This window comes from Eptatretus burgeri, chromosome 2 (assembly GCF_056783735.1).
Source record: "Eptatretus burgeri isolate ZD-2024b chromosome 2, Ebu_testis_v1, whole genome shotgun sequence".
Classification (NCBI taxonomy): Eukaryota; Metazoa; Chordata; class Myxini; order Myxiniformes; family Myxinidae; genus Eptatretus; species Eptatretus burgeri.
In genome coordinates this window covers 101,472,211-101,485,608 of record NC_140962.1, presented here as the reverse complement: position 1 = coordinate 101,485,608, position 13,398 = coordinate 101,472,211, and the positions used below count along the sequence as shown (strand labels likewise).

Here is a 13,398-nt window from a genome sequence, read left to right as displayed (position 1 = left end):
GCCTGCTCCATACATGGCAACTGATCTCTGAGCTTCCTGCTCATTAACACCTGTGCTGGGGAATGTGGAAAACTTGCCAGTGGTGTGTTCCTGTAGGTCAGTAACATCAAATGGGTACCGTTACCACCTTTTGAGGGCCTTTCTGAGTTTTGCTTGATGGTCTGTACCGCACATTCGGATTGTCCATTGGACTGTGGATATTTAGGACTTAAGGTTGTCACCTTGAACCCCCATTCCAGGGCGAATTTCCTGAGCTCGGGAATGACAAATGGCATATTGTCGGCAAATAGCACCTTGGGTATGGCCATGTCTGGCGCAAACAGACTTCAGAGCTTCAACGATGTTTTGCAGTGAGACCACAAATGCGTATGACTTCAGGATGCTTGGAGAAATGGTTTACAATCAGGAGGAAATGCTTCCCGGAGAAGTGGAAAATGTCTGCTACTCCTTTCTGCAACAGCCTCAGGGACAGATCTTGCAGCAATAGTGGCTCTTTGCTGTCAGCTGGTTTTTACTTGGCACATGCAGAACATTTGGAAGGTGTTGCATATCCTGGTTAACATTTGGCCAATAGACCACCTGGCACATTCTGGCTTTACATTTTTCTTGCCCAAAATGTCCTTCGTGTATTGTTTGGAGAATGTCAGGCCTCTCTGATGCAAATATCACCCCGAAGATCTCTTTCTCGATCTGGGCATAGTTCTCTTATGAAGTGGATAATGAACGAGATGCATACATTATATGCGACTGGCCATCCTGCAGCAGAAAGGCTCCCGGGCCAGTTGATAATGCGTCAGCCTGCACAACAGATGGTCTTGAAGGTTCAAATAACTTGAACATTGGTGCAGATGAGATGGCTTATTTTAGCCTGCTGAATGCTGTGCATGCTCCAGCTGCCGCTGCCACTGTGAATCTTTCTTCAGCAAATTTCAAAGCGGGTTTGTGATTGATGACATGTTGGGAATGAAAAGCGATAATCAGTTTATGTCGACCAGCGTGTGCTGTCAGTCAGCCTTGCTTGTGGGTGTTGGCATATCCACGATTGCTTGGATCTGGCTTCAAGCCATCAGCAGAGGAGATAACAGGGGTGGTTGGAGAGGTGAGAAGTGTTGGCATCTCTCATCGTGGCTGGTGAAGTGCTGCAACAGGTGGGAAACTAGATTCCATAGAGGCACTGTCAGCAACGAACGGCACGGCGTAACCAGCTCATGCTGTCTGATGATGGCTGTCTCCTCTCTCCCACATTCCTATGGTCCAGCTCATTCTCCTCCTCTGCTAACTGCGCTCGTCAAGCTCTCACTGTGGACAGATGGTGGATTCACCACCAAAGGTGGACAGATGTAATGTTTTCACCCCTGTCTGTCTGTCTTTGTTTGTCTGTGAGAATAATATCTCAAAAAGTTGTGGATGGATTCGTATGAAACTTGGTGGACAGGTTGGGTGTCTGCCAAGCGTAAATTCATTCAATTTTGGTTCAGTTCCGGATCCAGATCTGGCCAATCAGTGGGATACAAAATGTAAACTGTTCGGCCTGCCGGAGGTATGTGCTCTTCCACGTGCTGTTCTAGGTTTCCCAATGTATTTGTGTGTGATTTCACAAGGCAGATTTTTTTTTTCCATCTTGTGTCTATAAAGTTTGAATCTTCTCAACAAATTTCAACCAAATTGTACAGTAGAGTACACCATGAAAAGAGATGAAGTGTTTCCACAAATAGCCAGGTCGTTCGGCCACCACCTTTGTGCTACCAGCCTTTTAAATGTCCCTTATAAGAAGTTTTAAAAAGGAAAAAATAATGGGCAAACTGTGGGCGGGAGAGAAAATAAATGGTTTCTGCATTTTCCAACAGCGGTATGTGTGGTGGAAGAAGAGCCAAGAGGTTTGGAGTGCACCAGCATCCTTCCCCATAGATGTTGATTACCTGGTCTCTGACACTTTGGAGATGCTGAGACCGCGTATGCGGCTGTGTACCTCGTTGGAGGATGCATCGCAACAGGTCCTTGCGCTCCAGCAAGAATATCTCGCGAAGATTGGTGAGGGTTTTGCTTTTAACTGGAATGTATATTTTACTTATTAATTTTTTTGAAGGGTCATCACTGTGTGATACTGACCTTGCCAGATAATCATTTACCAGAATATTTTGACTGTTAGAGGCTTGTTGTGGTCACGCTGCCTCGTAGGTCATACAGATGTTGGTTATGAATGTGCAAATTGGCTGTACTTACTTACATGTGAAGGATGTCATATGCATACCCAGGTCTAGGGGGCTCTGGGAAAGCTGGTAACCTTGAGACAGTGGCAGGGCCAGAGGAAGAGGATGACTATGAAGATGAAGAGGAGGGGGAGACGGATCAATCGGGGAGCGATGCAAATATCCATGAAGATGAGGTGAGAATGATGACTGCATTGGCTGATAAATGGTTTTATTGTGTGGCATCAGTTGTTATGAAAACTCTTAATGAGGCATCAGTCGTTTTTATTATTATTTTTTTTCAGGAGAAGACAGAAAATGAAGAAGATGAAGATTATGAGGATGAAGATGTTGCAAACTACCAGATTGATTCGAACAAGGAGACAGAGACTGATGATGATGGCGGGGTGTGTACGTCTTCGAGGTTGGCTGTGAGAACTTGACAGGTTGGGTTTGATCCCTGGGCTTTAAAGTTAAGTCTGTGCTGCTGTGTTTTGTACCTGTGTGTGCAGGTCACCCTCAGAAGTGGTTTGCTCAAACCCATTGCTTGTCTGGAAGACGACGAGTTCATCTCGGCATTTGACAAAATGATGGTTGATAACATCCAGGTTGTTACTGCATTGCTGACAGTTTTATCCCTCTTGTTTGCTTGTTTGTTGTGATTGGGTCTTGATTTTATCATCCCTTTGAAGAGCCTTTGCCTGACTTGCATTTGGTCATTGCCTTTAGGGGCATTTATGTATAACGAGCAAATATAACCCGTCGCTTCGCTGACCGGAATGGTTAGCAGGGGTGGGGAAATATAGGGAGAGGGAGAGAGAGTAGGAGAGGCAGAGTGAGTGAGAGAGGTGAGAGAGAGAGATTGGTGTGGGAGAGAGAGAGAGAGAGAGGTGTGGGAGAGAGAGGTGTGAGAGAGAGAGAGAGAGAGAGAGAGAGAGAGAGAAAGAGAGAGAGAGAGAGAGAGAGAGACAGAGACAGAGAGAGAGACAGAGACAGAGACAGAGACAGAGAGAGAGAGAGAGAGAGAGAGAGAGAGAGAGAGAGAGAGAGAGACAGAGAGAGAGACAGAGAGAGAGACAGAGAGAGAGACAGAGAGAGAGACAGAGAGAGAGAGACAGAGAGAGAGACAGAGAGAGAGACAGAGAGAGAGACAGAGAGAAAGAGAGAGAGAGAGACAGAGAGAGAGACAGAGAGAGAGACAGAGAGAGAGACAGAGAGAGAGACAGAGATTTGGGAGGGAGGGGGAGAAATGGGGGAGGATCGCGATGAAGGGGGAAGGAGAGCGATACCTCACCACATGTCATGATACAATCTGGGAGGGGAGTGTGAGCAGGGAGGTCGTGAGAGAGAGACAGACAGACAGACAGACAGACAGACAGAGGAGGGGAGTTAACAGAGAGAATATGTGATGCTTTATGAATAACACACACCCAAATATTGTTTTTTTTTTCATTTTCTGTTCCTAATAATTCCACCTCACACCCACACATGGTTGGTCTCCCGCTAAGCTTGTTAAATCACTGGGTGAATAGCCCCCCCTCCTGTGTAGCAAACGTGGCCTGTACCAAGTTCCATACAATGTTCTCTGCATGGATAAGGCCAGGTCAGGTATGGTAGCTTGTGCTGGAGTAGCGCATCGCTGCATCCACTTTCCAGGGGCCTCCATCTGGCCATCCCCCAGGCAGATGCCTGGCCCATCCCCATCACCTTGAGATACTGATCAACCTGCTGCAACCACGAGGTACGTGGTCAGCCCATTGGCCTCGTCCACTCATGAGGCTCCCTCGCTGAGAGAATCTGGTGAGCAGGATTAGCGTCAAGAAAACGCACCACAGGTCCATACATCCGCAGCTGATGCTCACAGACTATGCAGGTTACAAATCTCATTTGAGTCTCTCAGTAACTGCTTATTAGACACAAAGTCAGACCAGCAATTGCCAAGGCTTTTCCAAAGAGACCTGGTACCAAAGGAATTCAGTCTCCATTTCAGATCCCTGGTCAGAGTCCAAGTCTAACATTTGTAGAGCAAGACTGGAAGTACCAATAACCTGAAGACTCAGACTTTCGTCGTCCTGCACAGGTACCGAGAGCGCCACACCCCATGATCCAGTAAATCCATGATTCTCCAGGCCTGACACAGGCGTTTATTGACCTCTGGCTAGCAGCCAGCAGACATGAATAACACTGCCAAGTTAAGTGAATCTCTCCGTGACCGCAACATCCTCACCACAAACAAGTACAGACAAGATAGCAGCATCCAAGATGTCATTGAAAGCCTGCATCTTAGTTTTGACAAAGGAAACTCATAATCCTAGCGGCTCAGACTCCTCATTCAGCACCTCAAAGTCCCCCAAAAGGATATCTCGAGTCTCTGCAAAGATGATTGCATTATCTGCGAAATCAAGGTCAGAGATCTTGACATTCACAAACGATGCACGAAAGCTTGATCTCTCCGACATCCTCCCCAGAATCCAGTTCATACATGCATTGAATAATGTGCGGGCCAATACACACCTCTGATGAATTCCAGTCGCAACTGGAAATAAGTCTGAGATGGAACCATCACACCTCACAGCACTCTTTGTACCTGAGTTTCGTGCAGAAATCAGAGTGATCAGTTTTGATGGCAACCCCCCCCCCCTACTCCCCCCAAAAAGACCAAGAATCCTCCAGAGGGCATCCCGATGCACTGAATTGAACACTTTGCAGAGATCAACATCGGATGCAAGCAGCCCCTGCCGAAACTCTCATCTGTGTTCGGTGAGGACCTGAAGAGCAAGGATACGGTCAATAATTGACCTCTTTGGTGTAAAGCTTGACTGCTCTGGATGCTGGTGCTCAAGAAGATGATGGTGAACCCTATCACAAATTATCCAAGCAAAGGCCTTGCCCGGCACTGAGAGCAGCGTCACCTCTCGGTCGTTGTTGCAGTCCTGACGATCACCCTTCCATTTCCAGAGAGGAACAACAAGGCCTTTCTTCCAGTCAGTTGGGATGATGCCTGTGTTCCATGCAGAGCACAGAACTGCAAGCAACGACATGAGTACAGCATTTTCACCAGCCTTGAGAAGTTCATCATGGATGCCACAAAACCGAGGAGCTTTACCCCATTTCAACCTGTTCACCACAGCCTGTGTTTCCACAAACGAAGGTGGATCACAGTTGATTGGAGGGTCAGCAATAAGGACAGTAGTATCACCCCTGACATCAAACTCAACAGCTGGAGTATCAGCCTGGTACAGCCGCTCAAATTAAATGGCACAGCGGGACTTCACTTCGGACTCCTCTGTCAAGAGCCCACCACCCTCTGCTCTAACTGCAGTACACCAAAGGACAGACTTGGAGGAAGACAAGGCACCAATTCACCTATAAGCAGGATGAGAATCACTGACCACTGGTGATGCTCTACCCCCTCACAGATTCCTCGCACATCGGCCTCCTTGTCCACCCTTAGTGCACGTACAGTTTTGCACCTCAACTCCCTGAACAGCTCAGCTCTGCCATTAAGCGTGGCCCTGCGACTCTGTTCAATGGTATCCAGTGCCCATTGAGAGACAAAAATTATTTTTTGCTCGACGGTGAGTTCCAAGACATCCACTGGTAACATCAAAGATGGTGGTCTTGAAGGCACTCCAGAACTCTTCAGGATTCCGCAAAGCACCCAACCCCCCCAAATCTTCACTTTGCCTGTTCGCAAACTCCTCAGCTACCTCATCATGGTACCATTCTCCCGGATTTAAGCGGAAACTTCAGAGTTGCAACCACAAGCCTGTGATCGGTATTGAGGAACTGAGCACTCTGGTAGACCCTGCAGTTCTGGATCATCCTCCAGCGACCATCAATCAGCACATGGTTAATCTCCTTTGCCACACAACCAGCGTTGGCAGAGAAAGTCCAGCAATGAGGCTGTGGGTGCTGAAACCATAAACCAGCCACCCTCAGTCCATGACTTCTTGCAAAGTCAAGGAACTTAGTGCTGTTCTGGTTCACAGTTCCAGACCCATGGGGACCAACACATGTCTCATCATCCCTATCAGTTCCAGACGATGCACTGAAATCCTCGAAGACTCGAAAAGTATCTCGCCGGGGCACTGATCAACCACAGACTCGAGTGTGGCATAGAATGCGTCCTTCACGGTGAGTGAGATCACTCGCCTCAGTCGGAGCACATGCAGAGACCTGGGAAACGACACCCAAGGAGTGACGAATCCTCAGTCTCATACGCTCGTTGACCGGTGTTACCTCAATTATCATTGGAGTCAGGTTATTGGACACAGCAACACCAACTCCTTGGGCATGGTGTCCATCAGAGTGACCAGACCAAAAGTAGGTGTAACCACCCATTATGATCTCGCCACTGTCCTGTCTCCAAACCTCAGAGAGTGCTGCAATACCGATGTTCAAACGCTTGAGCTCAGATGATAACAGACAAGTGATCATCCTCTCTTAGGGATAGGATATTCCCAGCACCCACCCGAAGGGACCGCCTCAGGTTAACCCAAGGAGACCGCCGTCTCGTGGACGACACCTCAGCACCACCCCGACACACACAACCGCAATCTAACCAAGGAAGGTTATCCTGTGGTTTTCCTCCTATCATCAAAGAGTGGGGTTCCCGAAGGCTTTGCCCCAATCCCATCATCCGGTGAGCTGCCCTGCGGCGGGCAGCTTCACAGGAGGTACTACCACGGAGTGGTTTTTCAGATTACTTTGCGTTTTTGTGTTTTGCGGAGTGAAGGGTTGTACGGTGTCCATAGTGCAAATCCTGCCACCAACCTCCTAAAAACAGAAGTAACCCAAATTGTAGGAGGACGTCCGCAGACACAGTTGGGTAATAGATCTGGATGGCCATTGGCTCATAAGGAGCTCCTCCACCCTTTGACAGGTTTTGTTTTTAGTCCTGATGGGTGTCCATATCATACACCCTCCTCACCAGGAAACATGGTGGGGGAGATGGTTTAGTCGCCGCCAACCCGACCATGGAACAGGTTAGTACAGGTTTACATGGTCCCTGAAGCAAGTCACAGATCTAATCTGGCCTGACCTGACAATAGATATAGTACACAAAAAGATAGAATACATGAAAAGGAGAACCACAAAGACTTACCTTTAATTATAATTCTTTAAATGTGGAATTCAAGTGAAAAATTAGCAAAATTCAATTCAAAAAATATATCAAGTGACATAACACAAAATGTCATTTGAGGCTTTCCACAGCTCCAAACAACATGGAGGAACTCTGAACATGAGCTGGATGGATGTAAAAAAAAAAAATTCATTTGTGTTGATGTCGAAGTGATGGGTGGATAATGAAAGCAGATCGCACAAAAAGGATAAACAAAGCGATATCGTCTAAAAATGAGATTGCACAACATTTTCAGCAGGCGAGGCACCACCCAAGCACCTTACAGCACCGCAGGCCCAACAGGGTCGGTCGATGTGAGATGTGTATTTAAAAAAAAAAATCTATCTATGTTGAAGTGACTGGTGGATAATGACAGCAGATCACACAAAAAGGTGAAGGTAAAGAGATTCTTGAGGCTATCGTGTGTGCGGAAATGAAACAAAGCCACGACACTGGTGACTCCTGGTGCTTATACATGATTCAAAGGTATGATGATCAGGCATTCGATGATATGAGTGAGGAAAGTGAAAATAACATTTTGAGTGCTTCATTGTTAAGAAACCATTTCGGCCTGTTCCAAGTCGAGGCATTGTTGAGCAAGCCGAAAAAAATGGAAAATTAAGATCCCAGCGAGGTGACCAAAGATGAGCCTTGATAAAGAAAAATTAAATAAGGCTGCGAATTATGTTCAAATGGTATGTTTAAATTAACCCAAACACCCAATTTTCATTCATGCATTCCCTTGGAGTTTTGTTAGTATTGTTGTGGATTTCTGCCACTCCGGCGTGCGGGCGACCGCCTTTAGCTAATTTGCGGCTGCACGCGCCCACTGACCGTGGCAATCCAGTCACAGCTTTCAGATCAACGCCGAAATCCAGCTACGGGTGTGTTTTTAACCACACCACAATCTTGTCAATGCTCTGCCCGCGCTACAGGTTCGATTGCCGAATTGTCGATTTACCTAATTATTCGCGCGGACAGATTACCGAGAGGTTGTACCTCAACGGGACCTGCTCGGAAACGAGCCGCTTTCAGCAGCTCTTTCCGTCTGCGATTGCCGAGCGGTTTATTATCGCCAAGCCCCGTTGGACCCGATTGTCTTATCGGTGTTAAAAACCAGCTATTTATTCCGAACGCAATTATGGCTGTTAAATGGAGGAAGGGACGCAACGAGCAGGTAATATTCAAACAATGGGGGCATTTATTGTACACACATGCAGTCAATGAAGCAATGGGGGGGGGATGGGGACAGGACACGAGCAAAAAGACCTACAGCCGTTGTTTACTCAGTATGTACATGCACTTATAACAATCCTACTTATGGACAAGGCGCCACAGACTTCCATGCAAAAACCCCAGAAAAGAAAAGGGAGAACTGGGCCCGTAAGCCTTTAATGTTCCTCGGAGCTTTGGAGACTGAAGGAGCTCCGCGAGGCCGTGCAGGTTACCTGCCACCCTCGTGGTGACTCGCTGAGCCATGGTTCGGCGACCCTCGGTGTCTCGGCCCGCACTCCACTGGACTCCACCAGTGCCTTCAACGGCACCTCCAACGGCGATCCGGCTGGTGACTCCTCTCCGGCTGGTGATTCCTCTCCGGCTTCTACTCGACCAACTCCTCTGTCCAATTCCACTCACTCCGGACTCCAACACTCAACTCTGGCGCTCTCCACACCGACTCACCAAGGAGACCAAGGAGAGAGACTCTCTCTCCTCTCCTCTCCTCTCCTCTCCTCTCCTCTCCTCTCCTCTCCTCTCCTCTCCTCTCCTCTCCTCTCCTCTCCTCTCCTCTCCTCTCCTCTCCTCTCCTCTCTCTCTCTCTCTCTCTCTCTCTCTCTCTCTCTCTCTCTCTCTCTCTCTATATATATATATATATATATATATATATATATATATATATATATATATATATATATATATATATATATATATATATATATATATATATACACATCGGCGTTCCATCGCGGCCCTTTATCGCCTCGGGGCGTTTGCCCCTCCCTTCTCGGCGCGCGGGGGAAGAATTCTAGAAGTTTTGTTGCTGTTTCCCCCAAGGGGAGGTGTCGCCGGGGGCATTGTCCGCCCAAAATGAGGCCCCTCCTTTACATTAACTTTGAACCCTGGCTCGATCCGCCCCTCCCCCATCCCGGCGCGCGGGAAAGTAAGGAAAGGGGGAGGGAAAATCCCAGGCGTTATCGGAACTTCTCTCTTCGGAGCTGTGGTTCTGCTCGCACTCCGCGGGGGCAACGGGTTTTCCTACCGTTGCCTTTGTTTCCTTTCTTGATGAGTATCCATGGCAGAGACGTTATTCGATGTGGAGAGGTTTGTGGTGTGGTAGTGGTGTGGTTGCTAAAATGCGGTTGTGGGGAAGGTGGCTGTGGTTTTTGTTGTGGAGATGGTTGATGCTGGCGTTTGTGGTGGTCGTGAGGGTGGTGTGGTTGGGCGGTGGTGGTTAAGGTGGTTGTTGTGAAGGTGGCTGTTCATTGTCTGTGGGGATGTTGGTGGTGGTGATCGTGGTTGTTGTGGAGCTGTTGGTCCAAAATAACGATAGTAAAAGAAAAACGGCTAACTCAAAGATCACAGCCCTGATCACACGAATAAATCCCATTTGACAACAGTGGGGAGATCAATCTGAACACAGACATATCGGCATAACTGATCTAAGGACCTATATGGTGCTCTGCGAATTTCCACAGCCTTAACAATATTATCACATAGTTACAACTCCCGTCACACATTCCATTATATGATAATATATTAAATCATGCACATCTTACCTTAAATATAACATGTCCACCAACAAACACGACCATCGCACTCACCTCTGGATCAAACTGTTGTTCAAATATTCAAACGGTTGTTTATTGACGTTTTTTTTTTTAACCTGCTTCCTTGTCTCCAAGCAACCACTGAAATGGGTTTAAATGGTTTCATTTATTATTTTTTAATCCAGTATTTATAAAAACATCTCAATATTTTTACGATTGGTATTTTATTTCACTAATTCTATTTGGTGTCGTTTTATGATCTCAAAGAAAGCCTGTTTGAATCTGCTAACTGTAGCTCCCTGTGTTAGCATACATCTGACTAGTACACACACACACACACACACACACACACACACACACACACACACACACACACACACACACACACACACACACACACTCACACACACACACACACACACACACACACACACACACACACACACACACACACACACACACACACACACTTATTAGTTTAGATACATGCAAGCCTTGCAACGTTTTGTATTTGCAGGGTGGGAGAAATTATATTTCTCAACGGGCTCGGGCAAGTGCCAAACACTGCCAAGCAACTTTAAGAATTGCAACTTTCCCTTTTCGTAACACTGCCAGGTTAAAATTCAAAATTTTAAAGTTAAACTCATAAATGTTTAAAGTGTCAGGCAACCTGTTAACATTTTGTGTTAAGTTTGGCAACTCATAAAGTTGTTAAACTACCAGTCAACTTTTAACAACCTGTTAACAACCAGGCATGAAATTTACAACCACCTGTTAACCAGGGAAAGCAGGAGGTAAAAAGGGATTACTACTGAAACCTCCACCAAAGGCCATTGAGCAGCCACCTGTCGGCCCCATATACAAAGAAAGACATTGAGGCCACACTGTCGGTAACCAAAAACGGCAAAGCTGCAGGGGCCGAAGGAATTTTCCCTGAATTCCTTTAAAACCCCCGAGAAAAGGGTCGTACCTGGTAGGTTGCTGTTTTTACTGCCATCCATGAAACAGGCAAATTTCTGCAGCCTGGAAGAAAGCTTTTGTTTTGCCATCCTTTAAACTGGGAAGCCAGCAGACTTGCCCTGCAACTACTACCCATAGCCTTGCTACGAGTAACGGGAAAGCTGATGGAGAGGGCCCAACTATCTGGTTCAACCCCACCCTGGAGGCCTTCCTACCTGATGAGCAGGGGGGCTTAAGGCTTGGCCGCAGTGCCTGTGATCAGGTTCGTGCCCTCTTGACTTTTCGCTCTCCACTAACTCACCCCTGAGGCAGACATATGGCTGCAGAACTGAGAAATTCAACTTAAGCACACCCCATATTGGCCATACACAATAAGAAGAAGACAGCCAGGGACGAGTGGAAGACATCTCTCTTTCTTTCTCTCTCTCTCTCTCTCTCTCTCTCTCTCTCTCTCTCTCTCTCTCTCTCTCTCTCTCTCTCTCTCTCTCTCTCTCTCTCTCTCTCTCTCTCTCTCTCTCTCTCTCTCTCTCTCTCCCCCCCCTATCAATTCCAATTTTTAATCAAAGAATCTATAAAAAGAAAAGAAAATTGGAACTGTGGGCTGTCATAAATGGATGCAGTTTTATCACTTCCAATATTTTGGATAATTTGACGGAAAATAGAAAAAGTGTCAATTGACTATATAAAATTTGGTGGAATTGGAAATGAATTGGCTCAACAATGTGGCTCAGGTTTAGCCAGGTGGAATTAGAAAAAAAACAGGGACCTGTCAACATTTCCTAATTACCTCCACCACCGAAGGTGGGTGAGGTTATGTTTTCATCCCTGTCTGTCTGTGAACAGGATGGCTCAAAAATTGTGGTCAGATTTGGACAAAATTTGGTGGACAGGTTGGGTGTGTGACAAGAACGAATTTTTTAGTTTTTGGTGAAGATCCGAATCTGGATCTGGATACTAGAATTTTAAAAAGTGATTCTTCACCATTGAGATATAGGGCCAAAACGATATATAGTATGATATCTGAATAAGTTGTGGAGGATGGATTCGACGAAACTTAGTGGATGAGTTGGGGAGGTGACAAGAACAAGCTGATTAGATTTTTGACGTCTGGGTCCAGATCAGACCTTCCAGTGAGATACAAAACGTAAACTGTTCAGCCTGGTGGAGGTATGCGCTCTTCCGAGTGCTGTTCTAGTTCCACCTGTTAACCAGGTACAAAATGTTAAACTCGTAAATGTTTAAAGTTATTTTGTAACACTGCCGGGTGAAAGTTTAATTAATTTTTTTTTAAGGTTAAAGTTCAAAATGTAAATTAACAACATTGAGTTGCCAGGCAACTGTTATTACCTGGTTTGGTTATTTTGTTAACATTTTGATTTTACCGACCAAAGCCTTACAACATTTTGTATTTGCAGACTGGGAGAAATCCTATTGCTAAGCATGTTAGGGCAAGTGCCAAACACTGCCAGGCAACCTTCTATGCATTGTCCCACAGGACAACTTTGCAGGACAACCACGGGAAAACAGATTTTCAAATGGGCTTTTCATTGGTGCACAAAATATTGTGTGGTTCTAACTAGTTGCTCATTGTATGTCAAATTGTTCCTTTTTTCCTCGTATGCTGGATTTGTGCCAAAGAAGCTTTGTCCTTTTAGACAGGTTTAAAAAAAGAAAAACATGGTTAAAATCAATCACGAGTGATCTGTCCAGCATCCACCTGAAGTCACCTTAACCTTGTTTCTCTTACAATTTCACTATTGGTCTCGTGGTTTGTACTCGAAGTTTAATTCAACTTGATATTCGACATTCAGTCCATCATTTGATCAAAATACCAATGTGTACTTGTATTCCATTTCCATTGAATGTCTCAGCTGAGGTGTTACTCCCACTCAACCTTGATTTGGTGATTCAGATTCGTCACAAGAACAAGAATGTTATCTGTGGGACCAGGCTTGCATTCTGCATGAACATTTTGCTCCTGCAGAATAAATGATCAAAAAGTTAAACAAATTTTCAAGCATCTAAGGAAATGAAAAAGGGAATGATCATTTGATAAAGTTGGAAAACACTGTTCACAGCTGGCAAGGCTCATATGAGAGCTAACACACAGAACGTACAAAAAGGGGAGCAGGAGACAAGAGGAGTGGGAGAGGGAAGGAAAAAACAGTGGGGAACAGAGACATGAGGAGATCTGTGGAAGGGAGAGGGATAGGGTGGGGAACACAGGGTAAACAAAATTGACACTACAGGGTCTTTCAGGTTCTTACACGACAGAGACTTTCAGGAAGGAAAGCAGGGAATTTGAAGGAGGTGGGTTTGGAGTCGATGAGCGGGGGTAGAAAAGATAGTGGTTTTGGAT

The 13,398-nt window shown here is 46.1% G+C and overlaps 1 protein-coding gene across 11 annotated transcripts in view; it reads left to right on the top strand.

Annotated features, from left to right (window-relative positions):
• Positions 1-13,398, top strand: part of UPF2 (UPF2 regulator of nonsense mediated mRNA decay) — a 78,196-nt gene that overhangs the window by 45,964 nt on the left and 18,834 nt on the right. For all 11 annotated transcript variants that reach the window (XM_085870514.1, XM_085870511.1, XM_085870504.1 and 8 more), the window contains exons 15-18: positions 1,848-2,031; positions 2,256-2,386; positions 2,495-2,596; positions 2,702-2,797. In XM_085870514.1, the coding sequence (XP_085726640.1) occupies positions 1,848-2,031; positions 2,256-2,386; positions 2,495-2,596; positions 2,702-2,797 (513 nt within the window). The remainder of the gene's footprint in view (positions 1-1,847; positions 2,032-2,255; positions 2,387-2,494; positions 2,597-2,701; positions 2,798-13,398) is intronic.